This window comes from Pristis pectinata, chromosome 1 (genome assembly GCF_009764475.1).
Source record: "Pristis pectinata isolate sPriPec2 chromosome 1, sPriPec2.1.pri, whole genome shotgun sequence".
Classification (NCBI taxonomy): Eukaryota; Metazoa; Chordata; class Chondrichthyes; order Rhinopristiformes; family Pristidae; genus Pristis; species Pristis pectinata.
In genome coordinates, this window is record NC_067405.1 from 66,714,976 (window position 1) to 66,738,415 (window position 23,440).

Sequence of the window (23,440 nt, forward strand, 5' to 3'; positions counted from 1 at the left end):
AAGAAAATTTACTTAATGTAACCAAATTACATACACAGATCTGTAGTTGACATGACATGACTGAAAAATTAATTTATAACATTTTGTGCTATTGGTCTTGGACAGCTGATTTAACCAAGTCTCAGATGTAATTTGTGTGACTCAAGTGATTATTGCATCTTGCACGGTATTCTTAGTAACATTTTGCTATATATAACAATGAGACCTGATTCTAACCCACTTCCACACCAAACCACCTCTAATTCTTCTAAACTCCAGTGAGTTTAAACTCAATCTGCCCGCTCTTTCCTCGCAAGGTAACCTTTCTTACCGAGAATTGATTTAAATATCCTTCCCTGCACTGACTCCAGTAAACGGACCAAAACTGCATGTAGTACACGTGTTGGGGTCTCACCAAGTTCCTGTACAGTCCTGATTTGACCTCCCTGTTTTTGTACTCCATCCTATTCACCTTTTAATTACTTTATACACATGCAAGCTAACTTGGTGTTTCTTCTGTGATAACAAGAGTCTAGCATCTTTTCTGTTCTTCCAAAGTGGATAACCTCGCATTCCTTCATAATCTACCTGCCGTAGTTTGTCCACTCCTTTAAACTGTTTACGGTAAAACTCTGATAATCCAGCAGGTTGACAGATTTTCCTAACTATTGGATGTTATTCCTACTAATGCCCCAACACATTTTTCATTCACTTTCTTCAGATGTTACACAGTAATATTATAAATTTTCCAGTAAACCCAGTAAGTATAAGGGCAGTGCAGGAAATGGGGGCCCCTGTGAGTTGGAATGCAGCATTGCAAGTATACCTGGTTTGTCAGATGGTGAACAGCCAGGATTTCCGAGTGATCAGATGGTGGATTATCAGAGTTTTACTGTGTATTCTTTATGCAGTCTCTTTGTATCTTTCTCACACATTCCACATCCACTTATTTTTTATATAGGCTAGCCCCTTCAGTTAAATCATTAATATTGATTGTAACCAGCAAAAGCTCTAACACCCATCCTTTTGGCATCCCACTAGTTACAATTTGCCAACTGAAAATGACCCCATTATTACCCTATATTATGAGTCCTTACCTTCTGAACTAACCTTCTGTGAGGTGCTTTTTTCCAGTAGCTGTTAGAAATACAAATACTGTATATCCATTGGTTTGCCATTATTTACCTTGTGAATTAAATCCTCAATAAAACTATGAAATTCATCAAATATGATTTTCCTTTCATAAAACTATGTTGGCTGTGCCTCAGATTTTCTAAACGTCCTATTACCTCTTCCTTAGTAATAGTCTGGCTTCTAATTCCCTGCTTTCTGCCTCTCTTGTGGCTTGATTAGTAGAGTTAAATTTGTGGTTTTCTAATCTGCTTGGAGCTTTCCAGAATTTTGGGAACTTTGAAAGAGAACTACTGATACATCCACTATCTCTGCAACCTCCTTTAAAATCCTAAAAGCAGAGCATCAGGCCCAGTGAACTATTTAGCCTTCAGCCCCATTATTTTGCCTAATTTTTTTCAGTGATTGATCTTCCCTTTTGTCCTCTGATATTCTGTAGCATTACAGAATATTTACTGTATATCCTGTTTATTTTCTCACCACATTTTCCTCCACCCAATCCTCTCTTTCAAAGGCATTACCTTTTTGTTACATGCAGTTCTGAGGGTACCAGGTGCCCTTTGGTGCCTTACTGAAGTAGCAATAATTAATTGAGAATCTTGACCTGTCCTACAAATTTGGAACTATGGACGAATAGGTTACTTTTTTAAAACAATTATATAGTGAAAATACCTTTATAAATTTTACAAATCACATCTGGACCTGTGATTATAAAGAGCTCGGAAGCAGCAGACTGTAGAAAATTTGCTTTTTTACTGTTTTGTTTATCAATATTAACTAAATAGTTGATATTGATGCATCAAAATTATGTACAGAGAAAAGACTTAACAATAGCTTTATAGTAGTCACAAAGTATATTTCAAAGCCAAGGACAACAGAATAAATTGAAACTGGGATTTCTTTGGTGAATTAGCATTAGCAACAGGAATTACTAGTTAACAATTTATTATAAATAACTGAGCCTAATTTTTAAGAAAAAATGTAATTTAGTGATTCACTTCTAACTTTGTTTATAGGCTCTGCAAAATATGCCTGATCTTAATATTAAATGTATAAATTTAAATAAAAAATAATATTCACAAGATTAAAAAAAAGAATCATGAGGAATTTGGAAAATACCCTCATGTACTTGTAAGGATGAAGGATGGACTTGTAATAAGTGGGCTGCTTGCCTTTCTTCGTTCTTGCTAAGGCAATGCAATTTATATAGCTGATTATTTATAGCATTTAATTCCCAACACTAATCTGACAGAAATTACATTAACATAGTAGTTGGAACTTCCTTAATGGTTTATTAAATATTCATGTAGTACTGAGTTATAAAGGCCAGGAGAGTACTGAGAAATGCTGAATTTAATACTACATCAGCTCCTAACCACCTTAGTTTATGCTTCCCATTCATGATTGCTGTCCAGTGACAGGAAATGAGCTTTGGGTGCGATTGGAATCAGGTCCACAGAAGTGCAGTGTTTTGCTCCAATAACAAGTAAACAGCCAATATTTCCATCAGTTATTGGTCTGTGGCTGTTTGTGTAAGATGAGGCAGCAGGTTAGTGAAATCATAACCCAGCAAAGAGGAAAATTGAGGCCCTTTCAAAGAAGATATTTCCTGATTAAAAATTGAACAAGTCCTAAAGAAATGTGCTTTACCCTGGCTCCACAGTGAATTATACTTTTTTTAAAAAGGCTCAGGCTTATATTCACAAAATGTAATTTTTGCTGTTTCATTTAACAGCATCTGAGCCAAACTTAAAGGTACGGTCCAGACTAAAACAGAAAGTGGCAGAGAGAAGAAGTAGTCCTTTACTACGGAGAAAAGATGGCAGCGCCATAACCACACTTAAAAAAAGACCCATGGATGTTCCAGGTATGTCAACAATAAGTAAAAAGTGGCTGTCAGTGAAGGGCATTCTTTAGTGTTTTTTTTTGTCTAGCTATCAATGCCAGTTCCTTATTTTTTTTTCCCTGTTGAGTTGATATAAACCTTCTGTGATTCTATTTGAGAAAGCTTTAAATAACTTGTGTAAAATGAATATTATTGTGGTTATCAGAATAAGATGCTTATGAGTGTCTGGCCATAGATAGCCTCCATTGTTTGGATAACAGTAATTAGAATATTTCAGTAGATCATAATTTTAGTGTTGAGCTTTAATCATAACCCATTGCACTGAATGGTTAAGATTTTAAGACCTCTTGAAATAATGCAACCAACTCACTTGAATATATTCTTCCAATCCTATGATCCATAGCTTGAGATGGTTGGTTGTTTTAGAAGTCAGAGCACTTTACTTATTATAAAGTTCATTTTCCTTCTGTGCTGCTTTTAGACCAGAGGTTTCCAAGCAGATTAAAGCTGCAAACCACAGGCTGAAATTGTTGTTGGCACTTCCATGCATGTGACTTGCTAGCACACGGATATGCATATATGCATGATGACATCAAATGATATGAAATGCTTGCAGGTCCTCACTTGTGCAAAATTCTAACCACATATACCATGCCCACAAAAATGCAGGTCTGAGCTGGAGGCCTGTTTCAGTGTTAGTTAGAGGGCTCTACTTTACCTGAGCCACTAGCAGAGGACAAGAAGTACTCATCTTCCTGCTGGTAAGCCCCTTTTTTTAAAAAAATACATTGTTGCTGATTGCCAATCAAGCACACGCCCCCCCCCCCCCCTCCACCAGCCATTCTACCCCAAAATCTGACAATCTGACTTATTCTCCAAATATGCTTTTGCCTGATCACCTGTTTCTACTCTTTCCCCGCCCAACCTTTCGCCAACTCCCCCAATCCTCTTTCCATCAACATCCACCTCTGGTCTTCTACCCAGCTCTCTTCCTCCACAATTTCCACACTCTGCAATGACAGGGAATGGCCAATACTGTTGTGCATGTCATCTTGAATCATATGTGCAGTAGAGTTTTCCCTTTCAATGGATAAATCAAGGATTGTTGCTTTCCTTGGTTTGGACGGCTTGAGTTCTAAGCCCTGAAGGGATTCTTATGTCAAAGTGACTTGAAGGATACATTGTGTTCTAAATTAGTCTGACCAGACACTGAATCTGATCACTGAGAATTTTTGGTTATGAGGAAGAAGGCTTTGAATGCTTTTTTTTCTATACTTCTTGTTCAGCCGCTTTAATGCCTATTGTCTAAAGTTGAATCAGTTAAAAGTTAAGATGTGGTATCAAAATACAACAAGTTCTTTATCCTTTTGCAAAGTTGTGGAATGGAAACAAATTTTGCAATTCACCTTTACTCTTAAATAAATAAGTATTTAAACTGCCTGAATATTGATAGAACACAGTAATGTCTTGAGCTTTATTTTGGTCATTGTCCCGTTCAAAATTACACAAGAGATTTGTCATATTATGAGGAAATAGCAGGGGAGTGCTTTGCGATGAATAGTTCCTTTTTTTTGTCCTCCTGTGCGCTCTAATTCGATGAGAGAAAGAACTTGCACTTAGTCTTTCTTGACCTTAGGGTCAACCAAAGCATTTTAAAACAATGGAAGTATTTTTGAACCTAGTCAGTCTTGTAGTGGAGGAAGTATGAAGGTCTCACAAAGACTAGTGTGATAATGGTGAGAGAAATTTTGGGGTTGAAGGTTATGTTGGTTGAGGAATTGGCAGGACAAGGGAGAAAGTCCCTGCAAAGCAGTGCTATGCGATCTTTTATATCCAACTAAGAGGGTGATTAATGCCTCATCAAAAAGGCAGCTCTTTTAACAATGCAGCACTCCTTCATTAGTGCTCTAAAATGTCAGGCCAGCTTCTGTTTAAGTCTCTGGAACGAACATATAATCTTCTGACTGAAAGGCAAGGGTACTGCCATTGAGCCATAATTAGCATTGCTATTATAAGGCCTGTGTCTCTGATTTTCAAGTTTTTAGGTGGAAATTTATATGATTGTTGCAGTGTCTGACTGCACAATGACTGAGAAGATAGAGCCCATATTCAAAATATGTTAGTAAAAGTTTCTTAAAACATAAAATGCTTACATAAATGCAAGTTTTTTTTCCTGATCATTACAAATTGAATGGCGTTCATCATGCTGTACACCAACTGCAATCCATGCTTGGTATTAGTGATGTAAACACACTTCATTCAATCCAACAATCAGTGCATTTTTTTTAATCCTAGAAAGAAAGCAGTTATATTGCAAAAATGGCTGTTAGCATAAGACAAAAGATTCCATTATAGTAAACGTGCATTACTTTTTGCAGGGTTTAATACCTAGCCAAAAAAGGGCAAGTGAAAAAAACAATCATCTTCTGAACTTAATTTGAGAAGGTCTTATTGTATTCGGATAGAGTTGCCTTTTTGCTTATTTTCCTTCTTCTCTCTTTAACTGAAAATATTGTTCTTTGTGTAATGCTTGGTCTTGTCCCAGCACATTGCATTTGGAAAGTATTTTTATGCTCCATTTTAATAAGGGAGGGATACTTTATTTCAATCACGTAATCATTTCATCAATTTGAATGCATTTGCAGTAAAAAAAATCATTAACACCTTTTTCCTCTTAACCTGCAATCTTCAAGCAAAAATACCTTGATGCCGTCTTTAGTTAATTTTACAACAAAATTTTAGTTTACTTTCTGTATTGTCACCATTGTCTTTGTCAATCTTTTCCCTTCTCTAGAGATTCAAAGTGTTAGCTTGGAGGTCTAGTGAAAGCACTTCATGCACAAGTCCAAATGTCCCCAAGTACCATTACAACAAGAAATTTATGCCATAGCTTGCAAATGTGATTACTTGATGGTGCTCTATCCATCTAACTCTGTGTTAACAGCACCTTCTAAGATCGGGATTGTATTGAGCCTTAGTGATTTATATTATTTATACAGAAATGTGTATCAACATCCAAATATTAAATATATCACTATTTTAATACATGTAACAGAATATGATTTGTTCATTCTGTTGTAAAGGAACATGAAATTGAAATGAAGATGAAATGTCTTTTATTCCTCCTTGATGTTCTTTGTATTTGAATTTGTAAACCCTGTCATATTGTCCGGTGACAAAAACTGTGATTAATTTCAAATGAAAATAAGCTCTGAGGGGAAAAAATGAATATTGCTCCTGCAATCATGATAGTTGAGATCAGGTTACTAAAAGCTGAGAAGACTTTCATATCAAAGGTAACTGTTGAAAAGTATGAAGCAAGGGAAATAAAAACTACTGCCAGTGTACATTTCATTAAACATTGTTTTACTATTTGTAATTTTCAAAAAAAAAACATGATCAAAATTGGAAAATAAGCATTAGTAATTGGCATGGACATGGTGACCAAAGGGCCTGCTTCTGTCCTGTGTGACTATAATTCTATGGCTATAAGCTGTCCTTTTGGATGTTTGTAAAAACTCAAGCATAAAGTTTTATATGTCAACTGTAATTATAATGTAGTTGATTCTTATATCTTATTGGTGTGTTTTACACTCTACATCCTGTAGTTTTAGTTACCTACAGAGAGAGAAGGTGGGGTGGGGATGGGAAGAGGTGCTTGTGGAAATGTGATGCACCATCTACACTTCAAGAAATGAAAGTGCTTTTAAGTACAAAAAGTTGAAGTACAATGATATGGTATAACAGAAGTTACAGGAAAGAAAAAGTGTTACACAGGGAAGCTACAAAAACATTGATATTAGATTAATGTACTTTGTTTTAGAATTTTTTTTAACAAGGTGATTGCACATTAAAGTGATGATGGATTGTATACTGTTGTTCCATTTAAATCCTCTGAGCAGGTTAGCAAGGACCTAAAGAAAGCAAACTAAACGCACTGTGCTTTGAAATTGAAAGGTAGAAGAAATGTGCCACAGTACTATACCTGCATTGTATTTTGGTTAGACCATACAAGGGTGTACGTATCAGGAAAATGAACTTGGACAAGCCTCTATTCAGAATAAAGGCCAGATGGTGACTAAATGGGATCTTTAAAATCATAGCTTGTGATAAAGTAGATGCAGAGAGAATGAGAGAGTGGCATCAATGTAAGATGGTCACCAAGTATTCCTATAGAGAATTCAGAAGAAACTTCTCTGTGAAAGAGTGGTGAGAATGTGGAAGTCACAATAAATGATTGAAGCAAATAACATGGATGTGGTTATTAGAAGGCTGGACAAATGTATCGGAGTGAAAGAAATAGAGCAGGTTATGCTGATAGATTTAGATGAGGAAAAATGGAGGAGGCTTATTAAGTGGAGAAAAAATGTTGGACTGTTTGGGCTGAATGACCTGATTCTTAATGGCATAAATCCTGTCCTTTATCAATAGGATTCGTATTGATTGGTGAATGCTGAGTCTCCCTTATTGCATCTGGTTTGCACAGGAGAATGTTGAGACCTTGGTCTATTTTCACGTTGATTTGCACAGGAGGCAGAGGGATACTGTTTAATGTTCTGTTACTGACTACAGTGCACATTATCACAGAGCCATAGAATTGTACAGCACAGGAGATGGTCATTGAGCCCACTGAATCTGTGCTAGCTCCTCGTGGACAATAGCCTGCAAACAAATTTCCTCATGCCTCTCCAATGTCCTCTTAAAGGGTCTGATTGACTGTTGTCCCAACAACATTTTGAACATTCTGTGTATTGAAAGTGGCTAACTTTTATTTAAAGTTATGAATACTTTGTAGTAGAAGAACAAATATAGCTGTAAGATTTGTGTCCTTTGCACATTCTTTAGGCTTCTACACTACACTTTTAGTTTCACATTTCTTGAACAATAGTGACCGTCAGACTGAGAAATCTCTGCTAGGAGCTGGTGGTATTTGTAAGCTAAAATAAAAGCATGCTTTTGCTTCATAGAACAATACGTGTGGAATGTATAGCAGTCAAGCAGGAAAGGGTTGGGTTTCAGTAAATAGAAATAATTGAAGTTCAGATGCAATCAGATTGGTTTACTCTTTTGATTTGGAACTGTAGGTCACAAGATCACAAGACAAAGGAGCAGAAGTAGGCCATTCGGCCCACCGAGTCTGCTCCATGAGCTAAACTAATACGATTCCTATCTAGCCCCAATTTCCGGCCTTATCCCCATATCCCTTGATACCTTGACTAATTAGATACTTATCAATCTCCCCCTTAAATGCCTCCAGTGATTGGGCCTCCACAGCTGTACATGGCAAAAAATTCCATAATTTCACTACCCTCTGGCTAAAGAAATTTTTCCTCATCTGTTTTAAACCAGTACCCTCTAATTCTAAGATTGTGCCCTCTGGTCCTGGACTCACCCACCAAAGGAAACAGCTTAGCCACATCTACTCTGTCCAGTCCTTTCAACATTCTAAATGTTTCCATGAGGTCCCCTCTCATTCTTCTGTACTCCAGTGAGTACAGTCCAAGAGCTGACAAATGCTTATCATATGTTAGCCCTTTCATTCCAGGAATCATCCTCGTAAATCTCCTCTGAACCCTCTCCAACATCAGTACATCCTCCCTAAGATATGGGGCCCAAATCTGCACACAGTATTCCAAATGAGGCCTCATCAGTGCCCCGTAGAGCCTCATCAACATTTCCCTACTTTTATACACTATACCTCTCGAAATGAATGCCAACATAGCATTCGCTTTCCTTACCGTTGATCCGATCTGGTGGTTAACCTTTAGGGTATCCTGCACGAGTACCCCCAAGTCCCTTTGTACTTCTGTACTTTGAGTTTTCTCCCCTTCTAGATAATATTCTGCCCATTTGTTTCTTTTTCCAAAGTGTACCACGGCACATTTCTCAACATTGAATCTCATCTGCCATTTCTTTGCCCATTCTCCTAAACTATCTAAGTCCCTCTGCAACCTTCCTGTTTCTTCAATACTCCCTACTCCTCCACCTATCTTGGAAACTTAGCCACAAAACCATTTACTCCATCATCCAAATCATTAACGTACAAGATAAAAAGAAGCGGCCCCAACACCGACCTCTGCGGAACACCACAAGTAACCGGTAGTCAACCAGAACAGGATCCTTTTATTACCCTTTGCTTTCTGCCTACCAGCCAATGCTCCACCCATTCTAATATCCTACCTGTAATTCCATGAGCTCTCATCTTATTAATCAGCCTCTTGTGCGGCACCTTGTCGAAGGCCTTTTGAAAGTCTGAATACACAACATCCACAGCCTCTCCCTTATCCACCCTACCTGAGATTTCCTCAAAAAACTCCAATAGGTTGGCCAGGCAGGATCTTCCCTTCACAAAACCATGCTGGCTTGGACCTATCTTGCTTTGCACCTTTAGGTATTCCATAACCTCATCCTTGAGGATAGATTCCAATGTCAGACTAATAGGTCTGTAATTTCCTTTGTGCTGCCTCCCACCTTTCTTATACAGCGGAACTACATTTGCGACCCTCCAGTCCTCCGGAACCATGCCGGAGTCTACTGGTTCCTAGAAATTTATCGCCAATGCCTCCGCAATCTCTAAAGTCACCTCCTTCAGAACCCGGGGATGCACCTCATCCGGTCTGGGAGACTTATCTGTCTTTAGTCCATTTAGCTTTCCTAGCACCTTCTCTCTAGTAATCTTAACTGAACTCAGTTCCATCCCTTGAGACCCCAGACTATCCGGTATATTGCTGATGTCCTCCACAGTGAAGACCGATGCAAAATACTCATTTAGTTCCTCTGACATCTCTTTATCATCCATTATAATCTCTCCCGTGCCGTTTTCGATTGGTCCTATATCAACCCATGTCTCTCTTTTACTCTTCATATATTTAAAAAAACTTTTAGTATCCTTTTGAATGTTATCTGCCAACTTCCTTTCATAATTCATCTTTTCTTTCCTAATGACCTTCTTAGTTTCTTTCTACAGGTTTTTAAAAGTTTCCCAGTCTTCTGTTTTCCCACTAATTTTTGCTTCCTTGTATGCCCTCCCTTTTGCTCTTATTTTAGCCTTAACCTCTCTCGTTATCCACATTTGTGCCTTTTTTCCATTCAAAACCTTTTTTTTTCCTTGGAATTTATCTATCCTGCATTTTCCTTATTTCTTGTAGAAATTCTATCCATTTCTGCTCTGCTGTCCCTCCAACTAGCTTACTCTTCCAATCAATTTGGGCCAGTTCCTCTCTCATGCCACTGTAATTTCCTTTATTCTTTTGTCACTTTAAACTCATACTATTCAGATATTAGTCCTGTGCTGAAACGCATGCCATAGTTCAGACTGAGATTTAGCAAAATGTTCAATGTTACTTAGGAAATTCAACTGTTGCAGCCTTTTCGAAAACTGCTTCCCACTTGGTTAGTTACTGTTTTATGACATATGCATTGTCTAGAATGCCTAGCTTTCTTGCAAACCTCCAATAAAGATTAATCTATTTTCCTTTGAAAACTGAAAGCAGCTCAAATTTCCCTGGTCTATTTTCAGAAAGATCAAGCAGCTTGTCAGCACCAATATTAAATGAATCTGAAACCCCAGCTTGTAAGACAATTTTGGGTGATATGACATCTACATACATATGCAGTGTTATCCTACCTTGATTATGTGAGTGGAATGCATTGCATCTAATTCTTGAGCACTTCACAAAAGGAGCTGGTGTCATTTTTGGCTAAGTGAAGTTTTGTCCAAGGATGTAGCAAGGCTAGAGGCAACCCAGCTTTAGTCGCTGGTGGTGGTGGTGGCGGCTCCATTAGAGGAGAAGACTCTGATGTTAATGGCATTCTGATACAGATGGAATACATTATTTGATCCCTTTCACACTGAATGCAATTGATACTAATAATTACTTTTAATGGTGTGTTTTCCATAATAAGGATTGATTTGTCTTTAATCTCCAGTGTCATGCATACATTTGCTTCCATTGATTTCAGTAGAACTAAATGTATGGAATACAGTCAGCAGCCAATATTCTTGAATGCTGGCAACCAAAGGTAAATTTTTCCCCCATATTTTTTCTAATTAAACAAAGTAACTGGCATAATAGGCAATTAAAATGTAAATCCCCTAAATTGTGATTATGCTTCCTCGCTATAAATAGGCTGTTTAGCAATCAATAAAGAAGCAACAAATTTGTTTCTCATAATTGTAAAACACCTCATGCCCATTATTGCAAAGATTATGTAGGAACTCTAACTAAATTGGTCAAATGGGAAACCAACAATATAGGGTAATGTACCAGTTTTATGCATAGCCCAATAACATTCTCCATTGGCTTCAAGGTAAGTAAAATAGGGAGTGCTTAAAACCAACATGACATCTAATTCCATTGAATTGAACAGATCAGTTAAGTTAAAATTCCTTCATATATCAGTTGTGAGGTGTTTTCTGATTAAAGTTGGTTCATGCTTGATTATATTCATGTAAGATTAAGACAACACAATGATTTGTATTGAGCCTGACCTTACTAAGTAATTGTTCAATTCACTACCACCAAGTCTGCAACGTAGGAAAGACGAGAATATCCAGTATGGATGACAAGGTGTTATCTAGATACAGTAGCATTAAGTTACTGGACTTCTTATCTAAAGGCATTAGTTTTGATTTCGCAATTCCAACTGGGAAATTTAAATTCAAGTAATTAAATTTAGAATTTGAAGAAGTTCCCATTAGTAGTGGTGAACATGCAACTGCTGGACTTCTGCAAATTCCAATCTGGTTCATCAGTCTCCTTCAGGAAAGGTGGTCTGTCATCCCTACCTGGTCTGGCCATAAATTACTCCAGACTGACCAATGAGGTTGACTCATAATGACCTCCAAGCTGGCCTACCATTTAAGGAAAACAATAAATTAATGCTAGCCTGGCCAGTGACATTCCTATCCTGAGAATGTTTAAATTTCAGGTTATATTATCATAAAAGGAAGAAGTGAAATACTTAGGTAAAACTGAAATTTGTATTACAGAATGAAGTAAATAATGTAAGTGGGAAGAAGTAAGTTCATAGCAAATTTAGTTCTCAGAGTATCTGTATTGTTAGCAGTTGACAGGTGTGGCATAGTCATGATTGGGACTTCTAGTTGCCACAAATTTTTTTTGAGACTTACAAAGCATAGCAAGAATTCCTCATTGTAATGTTGACAAAGTTGCCAAACCAAAATCACAGTTTTCTTCCATTGTGCTGTCCAAGTAGTGGTATTCTCAGAGATTTTTCGGAGACAGCAGTTCCTATGCTTTATACTGAGCTCATGCAAAGAATGAGAAGCATAAAATCTGTAGATACCCAAGTTTCAGACTGCATTTTTCACTTGAATCTTCCTTTGTATCAGGTGGTGAGGAGGAATGAGCAAGGAAAAGTGGGATTGGAATGCTTTTGTTTAGAAACTTTGTTATGGAGAAGCATGAATTGAGACGTGTCAGGTGTACACTTGTGTTGCATTGATTCAAGAAGGTGGTTTACCAACGTCTGAAGTGCATTTAGGGATGGACATTAATTGCTGACCTTGCAGATGATGCCCACATCTCATGAAAACATGTTTTAAAAAAAAACACGCTCAAGTACTAATTGCTCCAATCTTTTATGAATTAACAGAAGTGCTTTTCATGTAGTAGGCGAAGCCCAGAGTCTTCTCAGTTTAATTGATTTTCTGTTTTCAGATTCAGCTTGTAACAGCGCTCCTGGATCTGGCCCAAGCTCGCCCAACAACAGTTCTAACAACATCACTACAGAAAATGGGATAGCTGGACCAGCCACCAGCATCCCAACTGAGGTAACTTCATCACAACTGCTTCCTGTGATAATGTTGCTAATCCTATCTTTTTAGGCGTAGCACATTCTTTTATTTAAAAATGTGCATCTATGATTGCTCTTACTGAATAAGTGCTACAGCATTAACTGCCTATTGTACTGTCTCAGGAACGGAGTACAAGTGACTGAGATTAAGCAGACATTTGGTGTCAGTGACCAAATTTCTATGCTGGTTTGTTTCCTGCATTTATTTTGTTCCACTCCAAAAAAAAAATTACACCTGCAATTGAAACATATTATTACAGCCTCCAGTTCACAGTTTTGCTGCATTAAATTAGCAGTTATTCTTTTGAATTGGTACTATTATTACAGAATATTCCTAGAGCATTTTGATCCATATCAAGGAATGCACACTTTAAGGATATGAAAAGAAAGGAAAAGCCGTTCAACCAGTTAAGTTCAAGATCCATATGTATCATCAAAGTGCTCCTTTATTAAAAAGGTGGTTGCAGAATTTAATCATTAAAGCACTGTAACTTGCAGGATCTTCTCTTATAAAATCCAGATCAGTTTTTAGACTGGTCTTGAAAATTAATATTTGTCTGGTTTTAATGCCTGTTAACCCTATCTTCAAGGAAAGCCAAGTGGCTTCCCTACCAGCACTTTTTATTGATCCTTCTCAGTATTTGGAGAGATTAGTTTGAAAGGAAAAAACTGAGAGTTATGCAAAAAAAATCTGTGATATTTATTTTAAAAGGTGAGATCATGATAAAGTGTCAACAGACTGGTAAAATGGCCTTAATTTTGCAGTTCTGAGCAGAAATGCTAAGGTGCTACCATGTTCTGGTTTCCCACACATTCATAGGAGAATATAGAAATCTTGAGTATGCTGGTTGCCATTAGTCATCTTTCTCCCTACCGTTCTCTAATGTTTAATAATAGTGGGAACCAGTCCTAATGAGTAAGAGGAGCAAGAGCGCCCTGGTGAGTTTAAAAGGAGTGTGGAAAACAGAGTTCCAGTAAGTTTAAATAAGTATTTCATTTAAGTAAAAAAGCTGGGAACTTAAAAATGTTCCCACAGGGCATGTAAAAGTGTAAGCAATCATGATAGTCATAATTTCTTTTTACTATTAGTTGAATTAAACTATTAAATAGCAGCATGGCAGGGGATCTCAGACCGGTGTAATGCACGTTCTGTGCCATGTGGGAACTGTGTGATGGTTCCCTTGTCTTGGACAAACAGGTGCAGCAAGTATCATCAACAGGAAAACTTCTAGCTCCGGCTGACATCACATTTCAGAAGGTGGTCACTGCATGGGCTGAGAGAGAATTGGTAAACTCAGGCATATATAAACAAAAGGCAGGTTGATCGGGAGACCCTGTGCTCTCCAACGAGTATTCAGTTCCAAGGACTGGTGGAGGGGAATTATCCTTTGGGGAGTGTAGTCATAGACAAGAACTTAGCACCGTGAGTGGCTCAACTGTACAGGGAAGATGAACAAAGGTCAAGAGAGGATTAGTTATTGGAGATTCCATGGGGGAACAGACAAACTTTTCAATGGTTGCAGGAATGATTTAATGATGGTATGTTGCCAGGGTTATCGCTGAACATATGCAGAAAATTTTGGAGGGAGGTGGTGAACAGCTGGAGATTGTGGTCTTTATTAATACCGATGACATAAGTGGAGAAAGGGTTGTGGTCTTGACTTTAAGGATTTGGGAAAGTAAGTGTAAGATATAAGAGTGATAGAGATTGGAGAGATGGTACAGGACAGAGGGCTTTAAATTCCTATGGCATTGGGACCAGTTCTAGGGAAAGTGGGAACTGTACAGATCAGACGGTGTCAGAATGTTCACTGTAGGGGGATGTTTAATCTAACTTAGTAGGGGGAAGAGCACAGGAAACAATGTAGCTTTGGAAAGTAAACAAAAGGTGCAAGAAGGATTGGGAAAGAGGTTAGCATCAGAATAAGGAAGTGGAAGATTTTAGACAGGACCCAACAAGGATGTCTAAGACAGGTTTACAGTGTGTGTACGTAAACAAGCTTGAAGAGCTTCAGGCATAATCAGCCACATGGGAATAAGATAGCAAGGTGATAATGGAGACCTGGATGAAGGCAGGGTAGGAATTGGTTTTAAATATTCCTAGGTGCAAGGTGTTCAGGAAAGCATGAAATGAAGAAAGGAGGAAGAGTGGCAATGGTGATTAATACTATGCTGTGGTGAGGAAGGGGGTGGGTGTGCGGGTGCAGAAGGCAGGGTATCCTGGAATGACCAAGGACAGAATCCATTGGTTTAGGATTAAGACACAATAGAGAGCACTTACAGGACTGGGACTTCAGGCTTTCAACTAGGGACAAAGATATTAAAGAGCACATTTTGAGAGTTGTGCAAAAGCTATAGTGCAGTAAAAATGGGGTGACTTCAATCATCCAAAAATAGACTGGAATAGAAATAACATAAGAGATCATGAGTAGGCCAAGTTTCTGAAGTGTGGGCTTGTTTCTGGGAAATGAGCCAGGCCAAGTGGAGCAAGTGTCAGTGGAAGAATATCCAGGAGACTGTGATTATAATATGGTAAGATTTAGATCACCTATTGAAAAGTTAATAGATCATTCCAAAGTAAAAATGATCAATTGGAGAAGGGACCAATTTCATTAGGATGAAAACAGATCTAGCCTGGATAAATTGGGATCAGTACTTTGCAGGGAAAACTGTAACTAAACAATGTTAGTGGTGATCTTCCAACTATAGTCTTGGTACATATCCATGAGGGAGAGGGATATGGAAAATAAATCTAGACTTTCTGGATGACCAAAAAGATGGAGAGTGAAATAGAGCATATCACAAATGCAAGCTTGTTAACACACGTGAAAACTGGGTTGAAAGTTTAGAGGGGAAGTGAAAGAGGGGGAGAAGAGGAGCCAAAGAGAGCACATGAATAAAGACTAGCAACAAATTTAAAAGGGTATTTAGAAATATTCTATAGGATATTAGGATAGTCTATAAAATATTAGGATAAATCTAGTAACTAGAGAGTCAATGTAACCTCAGTGTTAGGGAAGGTTCTAGAAAGAGTAATCAGGGACAGAATTGGAGATGAGTGTGTATTGACTGGAGAAAGCCAGTGTGGATTTGTTAAAGGCAAATTATTAATTAAATTGTTTTTCTTTAAATGATGAAAGAATGCAGGTTGAAGAGGGAAATGTGGCTCATGTAGTATATATGGACTTGCAAAGGATGTTTGAGAAGGTTCTATGTGATAGGATGGGCATCAGGATTGAAGGCAATCAAATAAAAGTGGGTGCTATAGCAGCATGGATAGCAAATTAACCGAGTAACAAGAGCCAGAGAGTAATAATGAAGGATTGTTAATTGGATTGAAGGGAATTATACTGTGGAGCTCCAGAGGGTTGGTACCTGGACCAGTGCTTTTCGTAATATATGTTAATGGGTGTACAGGGCATAGCTTCCAAATTTTCATCTGGCACAAAACTTGGAGGTGTGGTGAACAGTGAGTTAGGTAGACAGGTTTCAGGTTGGTGCAATGGGTGTATGGGTACTAGATTCAACTTAATTTAGCAATTCACATTTCTCAGCATGTTGATGGAAATTAATGAGAATTCGGCATATAAACAAGATGCACAAGAACAAAGTTATGGGGGTGTGGGGGGCATTTTATGTGTATAGTTCATTGAAAGTGGTAGCAAGTGCTTAAAGTGACCCACAAGATCCTGATCTTTAAAAGTGGAGACATGGTGTATAAGAACAAAGAGGTCATGATGAACCTTTATAAAACAGTGAGTTAGCCAAAACTCAGGGATTGTGTCCAGTTCTGGGTGCCAAACCTGTGGAAAAATGCAAAGGCTTTGGAGAGGGTGCAGGGGAGATTTACCAGTATTATTCTAGGGATGAGGGACTTCAATTGCGTGCGTACATTGGAGAAGCTTAGCTGCTCTTCTTGGAACAGAGGAGATTGCGTGGAGATTTGATAGGGATATTTTAAGTCATCAAAGGGTACAGATTGCAGATGAAAAGAAAGTGTTGCTATTGACAGAGAGATCAAGTATTAGAGAGAATACAGTTTGAAGGTGATTGTCGGGAGAAGCAATTTTTAACACTCCGAGTGGTCAGGATGGGTAATGGAGGTAGATTCAATTGTAGTATTCATGACGGAGCTAAGTAGCTATCTGAAAGAAAAGAATTTCCAAGGATATTGTTAGAGGGTAGGGGAATGGGATTAACTAGATTGCTCATGTAGAGTTGGTACCAACTTGGTGGGTGAGTGTAACTGTTTTCTGGTTCCTCATGGAGTCCGGCAGCAGAATGCTAAATTGGGGAATCAGCCTGGTTAAAACTTGCTCAACAGTGACTCTGAAACCAAGGGGAGCATGTTTTACATTTTAATTAAATGACTCTAGTTTTTTTGTGATTTTAAATGTTCGTCTAACACATTTAAATTTTTCACATTTGCCTCAGGCAAGGGGTTTAGCTTAGTTTAGCCATCTGTCAATTATGGTTGGGTGTTTTGGCACTGGGAATTGTTCTACCCCTTCCAAAACCTGATAGCATTTATGGTTGCAAGGATCTGGCACTCTACAAGGCTCACTGTTGAGAATTGGGTGCACTTGGGAACACATTGATGAAAGGGAATCCACTAAAGCTAAGTCCAGACTTAGTGAGCCACTTACCATGTAAGAAAACTGAGCCATTATAAACATTCTGAGTTTTGCAAGATTATTTGGCTTCTGGCCATGTTTTTTCTATTGGCCCTGCTCAATGCTCTTGATACTCTATAAAAGATTAAACAGATAAACACCAAGTAATGTGAATTAGTATTTAGCTAAAAGTTACAAATCTTTATTTCTGAATCCTTTTATATGTAGTTGTGCAATTCCTGAAATATAAGCCTTCCACCTTCATAGCATTCAACAATTCCAAGAATAATTAATTTTAATAAAAGGTATCAGATATCCCACATGTTCCTTCTAATTCTGATAGATGACAGGAGTTTTAAGCAGTGGCATTTATTCACTTAGTCTAGGGCCTAATATGATGGGTCCATTTACACAGTATTTATCCTGTTGCTTTCTATTTTAAGAATAGCAGGATAAGCACTGAGGGACTAGAGCAATCTCACTCTAGCACTCTGTAAGCCTGTGAAATAGCTTAAAGCATATACTCTTTCTCTGAACAGCAGGTTGTTATGACATCTAGAGATGTAGAGAGGTTTTGTGTGGATTTGATGGAGCAGACGTAAGAAGAGATGGGAGGGAATTGAAGATGTGAGTTGTGTCTGAGAAATATTTTGGAGGACAGGTAGGGAATAAGACCAGCAGAGGGGTGCGGATGAATGTAGCAAGTGAGGGGCTGGGTGGAATAGGTGGCTGGAACTGCTCTTGCAGGTAATAAGTGAGATACTTTCAGATCATAGAATTTACACCACATACACAGGCAATTCAGTTCACACTGCATGTAAGTGTTCACATTTCAATTATAGCTATTTCCGCCCCGTTATAATATTGTGCTCTTTTTAAATAAAGCTTAGTTTCCTTTTAAAAGCTGCTTTAGCATCTGCCTCAATATTCATTTGTAGTAACACATTCCATAATGTTACTGTAACAACCATTTCTGGGGATCAGAGTCTCTTTATTCATGCATATATGTTTGTTCATGATATAAGGGCATCATTAGCTAGGCTGGCATTTGCTGCCTATCCCTAATTACCCCTAAACATTTGGCAATTTTGGGGCATTCCAGAGCCAACCAAATCGCTTTGGGTCTGGAATCACATATAGGTCAAACCAAGAAAGGACAACACATTTTTTTCCCTGAAATACATTGGTGATCCAGATGGGATTTTACAACAATCTGGTGAATTACCAGTAATTAGCTCCTTAGCCCAGATATATTCAATTGCTGCCAAGGGGAGATTTGAAAACATGTTTCCAGGTCATTTGTAAAAGTGTCTAGATGCTAGAGCAGTAACCTAACCATGAAATTCTCATACCCTATGGTGTTCATGATCTTGCATTATGCCTCCTATCTGTGTTTTTTTATATATATTTACCCTCACATAGCAAGAAAATGGGAATTGTGTGCTTAAATATGCATTAGAAGTTAAAATTCTTAATAGATGGAGGAATGAAAATTTTAAAGTAAAGACATGTAGGTAAAAGTAATGATGTGAAAAATAGGGATCATAAAAATATAAAAGGATATTGGCCTCATATGGAGCATTGAAAATAAACACAAAGATTTGTTGTATTTTTATTAGGCATTTTTACTACAATAGTTGGAGCACTGCATACTGTTGTAGTAAACTGAAGATTCTCCACAATCATGGCAAGAAAGGTTTAAAAAAAAAGAACTGTTCAAGTCACTGGAACAGAAAGCTAAGGGGTTGGAATTCATATTTGTGAAAAGCTTTTGAGAGGGTACACATCACCACACGTATTCCACAAATCCAGAAGATATTTGCTTATCCTGCAGTTTGCTTGCATGTGCACAAACATATTAAGGGCAGGAGAAGGCCCTCAGTCCCTTGACCCTGCTGGCCATTCAATAAGATCATGGCTGATCTGACTATAACCTGAATACCGAACCCCTGTCTCAGCTGGGTGAGCTTTCACTTCCTTGGATCTGTCTACATCTATCTGAAAAATGTTCAAAAATTCAGCTTCCACCGCCCTTTGAGGAAAAGAATTCCTGCCACTTATTCCCTTACTGACTCTACTTATGCTCGGTTATATATCCAGCAGTGTTATATCCCATAATTTTAAGATAATGATAATGTGTAATATTAATTCAAGGCTTCTTAGCAAATATCTTCTGACAATCCATGTACATAATCTTCTGCATTTTATTTATGTATGCAATGTAATAATTCTCAAAAACTTCAATTAATTCACCCTGATATGTGTTTATAAATCCATTCTGCCCCAATATAAGCTTTCCAAGTGTTAATGTTCCATGTTATCAGGCAGCTTTTACCACAACCACAGTGACACAAAATGATCGGTGCTTTCCTTACTCTTCCTTTTCCATGAGAAAAGCTGTGGTATTTGCCAGTTTCTGATCAATGTAACTTGGATTTCTAAAGATAGATTTAAAAAATACTTCAGCTGGTTGTTCCCCCATGTCCTTCAGTAGTCTGGGCTGCATACCACCTGCGATTTGGGTCTTTTTTACTATTACATTTACATTTTACATTTGTTTTTATCAAAATAGATTACTTTTGAATATTTATCTTTTATAGCACCTTTTTCGCATTGCCATCCAGTTCCACTTTCACATTTTTTCATTAAACCTGAAACAAAGTACTTATTAAAACACATTCAGAGAGGCAGTGCCCTAGAACTTCCTTCATGCGGCTCCAGCAGAAAGGGTGGTGTGCAGTTGAAAATTGGCATGGCCGGAGTAGAGCAACATTGCACACACTTCTGGGATCTCTCAGCACCCAGCGGAAAATTCAACCCTGAATTTTTCAGTCAGACATTCATTTATGTTAAGACCTTTTTTTTGCCATAGAAAGCCACTAGACAGAGTCCACAATGGGGCAACTCCCAAAATTCATTGCCAACTGTGATTTTCAATTTCACTGATCGGTCAAACGGCAGTTCTTGTTTACTTGTAATACAGCCAGCTTTTACTAACCCTTTCTCCCCTGAAGCCATGGGACAAGCACTCAAGCACTTCTTTGTTCTTACTGAGATCTGTGATCTCAAATAAATCTTCACACGTTTCACTTGTCGATGTCAAAACCATGGTCACTCTTAGCTTCCTATTCTCAGCAATGTTCTAGGTAGCTGCAGCTGATATCTGCTACATCTTAGCTAGTCATTGCTGCAATAGGAGAAGTCTCCCAAACTTCATGCTCAAGGAGAAAAGACTTCACCTACTCCAGTCCACTAGAGTAGGCACGGAGATTTTCCTGTTCAAATGCAGTTTTAGGCCTGTATTCCCAATGGCTTTCAATAGTTCCACAGTATTGTAATCATATTTTTTCTTTCTTTTTATATTTACCTCTTTTTTTTTAAGAACTCTTTGGGGGGGCCAGAGTTAACAGAGTCAACCCAGCATAGTTCACCTTCTGGCTTCTGGATTCTAGTTTATTCAAGCCATGTGACTAATGCTGCCACATGGTTTAGGATGGGCTAATTATCAACATTGTTACAGTTAAAGCCTTTACAGATAGGATAGTGATGATGTAAATCTCTGGTTAACCTGAACACCTGATTCTCAAATGTCAGTTCTATGATGTGGAAGAGCTGGGGAAATAAAATTGCTTTTGCTACATATATAGCAGCTTGTTTGAAATATTCTATTATTGAAACTTGTTTGCTGTTTTTCTCTTCCAGCCTACTTTAGCTCACAAAATTGTTGCTCGAGATGGCTCTGTGACGCAATTGCCACTGTATACATCACCATCTTTGCCCAACATAACTCTAGGTCTTCCAGCCACAGGCCCTGCCAGTGTAAGTACTGAAGCCCCTGATTGTACATTTGTACGCTTACTGTGATAAGGGTGATGACACTTTGGAGAAGTAATTGGACAGGTGGATGTGGAGGGTCTAGGTGAAATATCATGTCACTGATTGCATTTTGCTTCATTCATCCCATCAACTTTTTGCTGAAAAGCTCACTCATAGGGAACAGTAAACAGATCTTAACAATTATATAAAGCAATTGTCTAGTTGTGGCTCCGTAAATTGGATGATAACAAGGGAAGGAGATGTTACCATTGCTCTTTTCCGCTAACTCACATCCCCAGCTTGCGTAGGTGTGGTAGAATGACTGACAGCATAGATCCTAGAAGTTAGGCTGGTATTCTGGAGATTTGTATTTGTACTGCTTTGTATTGCAATATAGAATTTTGATGCAGGGATTCATGCCCCCTATCGCTGGTCCTGATCTTGGTTAAGCTGTTAGAGGCATCAAATTAATATTCTGCCTGAATAGTTGACAACCCATTAGCATGAACATTGAGTTTTCCAATTTTAGATCACCCTCCCTTCTGGTGCGTTTCCTTCCCCTCACCCCCTGCTTTTCTGATCCTCCTCCAGTCCCCCAACTTAAGCCCTGCATCACCCATCTTCATCTCCCTCCCCCTCCTGGTTCTGTCCACTTAACACATGCACAGTTCACCCACAGGCTACCCCCACCCCCCAATCTGTTTTTGGTTCCATCTGCATTTCACCTCTCCTCTAATTTTTCCCATTATCACCTCCCTTACTCATCAGATTCCAGCACTGGTAGCCTTTGTGTTTCTGCTTATTACTCTCCAATAGCTGTCTCCACCTTCATCCTCCCCTCCTCCCACCTTGTTCCATCTACCTCTTTTTTAACTCTCTGTCTCCATCCATCATCCACTTGTCTCTGTCTCTCAACTTCACCCTTCCTTCCCCTACCAAGTTTGACCTGCCTTTCGTCCTTCATCTCTCCTCCGTCTACTAATCTCATCAGCTCCCTTCTGGCCTCGCCTCTCAGTCCTGATGCAGGTTTTTGACCTGAAACAGTTCCTTCCTCCCCCCATCCCCCCACAGATGCTGCTTGAGCCGCTGAATTCCTCCAGTAGGTTGTTTTTTTGCTCCAGATTCCAGCATCTATAGTCTCTTGTATCTTCAATTATTTCCTCCTGGTGTTGAAACCAAGTCTTTCAGGCACACTCTTACAACTCTGGAAGTATTCACCTCAGCAAAATGGTAACAAATGTCCAGAACAGGAAAGCACACGTGCAATACAGGAAATTAGGGGAGCATAAATACAAAGCATGTGTTGCCCCCCCCCCCCCCCCCCCATGCTGGTTTAGTGCAACCAGTTGAAAGCAGAAGAATTTCCAGGCCCTTATCATCTTCTGTCATGAGAGATTTACCGTGGTTTAAGATGGGGAAGGTCAGTGGCTGATTTACACTAATTGATTGGATCAAAAAAGCCACTTGAAACATAGAATCCTATTGAATTCTTTGTATTTCAATTTATAAAGAACACTTTAAAACAAAATTACATTTTTGCTAAAATGGTCATGTAAATGTTAATATATATAACTTAGCATAGTATTACACTTCTTACTTGTAAAGCTCAGTACCCAAAAATAAGCATACAATTTGTATGGTTTAAAGTTTTCCATCTGTGAACTTTGACGATATGTTCATTGTTGTTGATACTTAAGAGACAGTTGAGTATTAACCTTATTCTATTGAGAATCCTGTAAATTTCTGTTCTAGCTTTGTTTCAGTTAATTTGTCACAGAATATCTGGTTGGATACATTTGTATAAGTGCATCTATCTGTTGAAGTAGAAATTGTAGTTGTTTGAGACAATTATTGCTGAGGAAATATTTAGTGCAAATGTTCACACAAAGTACAAATTGCTGTTTTATTCTGTTTTTGCATTCAGGGAGCCTCTGGACAGGCAGAGGGTGATAGAGTGAGCATGCAGGGACTCCCATTGAACACTCCATTTATTGCTGGTGCTCATTTGCCGCACTACATTGCAACGGCATTGGATAAAGATGGCTCTGGTGGACATGCACCTCTTTTGCAGCATATGGTCTTGTTAGACCAGTCAACACCTCAGAGTCCATTAGTAACTGGTAAGTAACTCCATAAATATGTTATTATTAGGGTAAGTGCAAGGAATGTTTGTCTTTCCTAATGCATCATTAGATTGTCATGGTTTTCTTACATTATGGAAATCGAACATGAAGAA

The 23,440-nt window shown here is 38.4% G+C and overlaps 1 protein-coding gene across 9 annotated transcripts in view; it reads left to right on the plus strand.

The window, feature by feature from the left end:
• The window catches only part of hdac4 (histone deacetylase 4), a 317,998-nt gene that overhangs the window by 210,176 nt on the left and 84,382 nt on the right, over positions 1-23,440 (plus strand). For 8 of the 9 annotated variants that reach the window (XM_052044275.1, XM_052044186.1, XM_052044592.1 and 5 more), the window contains 4 exons: positions 2,846-2,977; positions 12,640-12,752; positions 21,091-21,207; positions 23,129-23,324. In XM_052044275.1, the coding sequence (XP_051900235.1) occupies positions 2,846-2,977; positions 12,640-12,752; positions 21,091-21,207; positions 23,129-23,324 (558 nt within the window). The remainder of the gene's footprint in view (positions 1-2,845; positions 2,978-12,639; positions 12,753-21,090; positions 21,208-23,128; positions 23,325-23,440) is intronic. The other variant, XM_052044757.1, reaches the window with a different exon arrangement.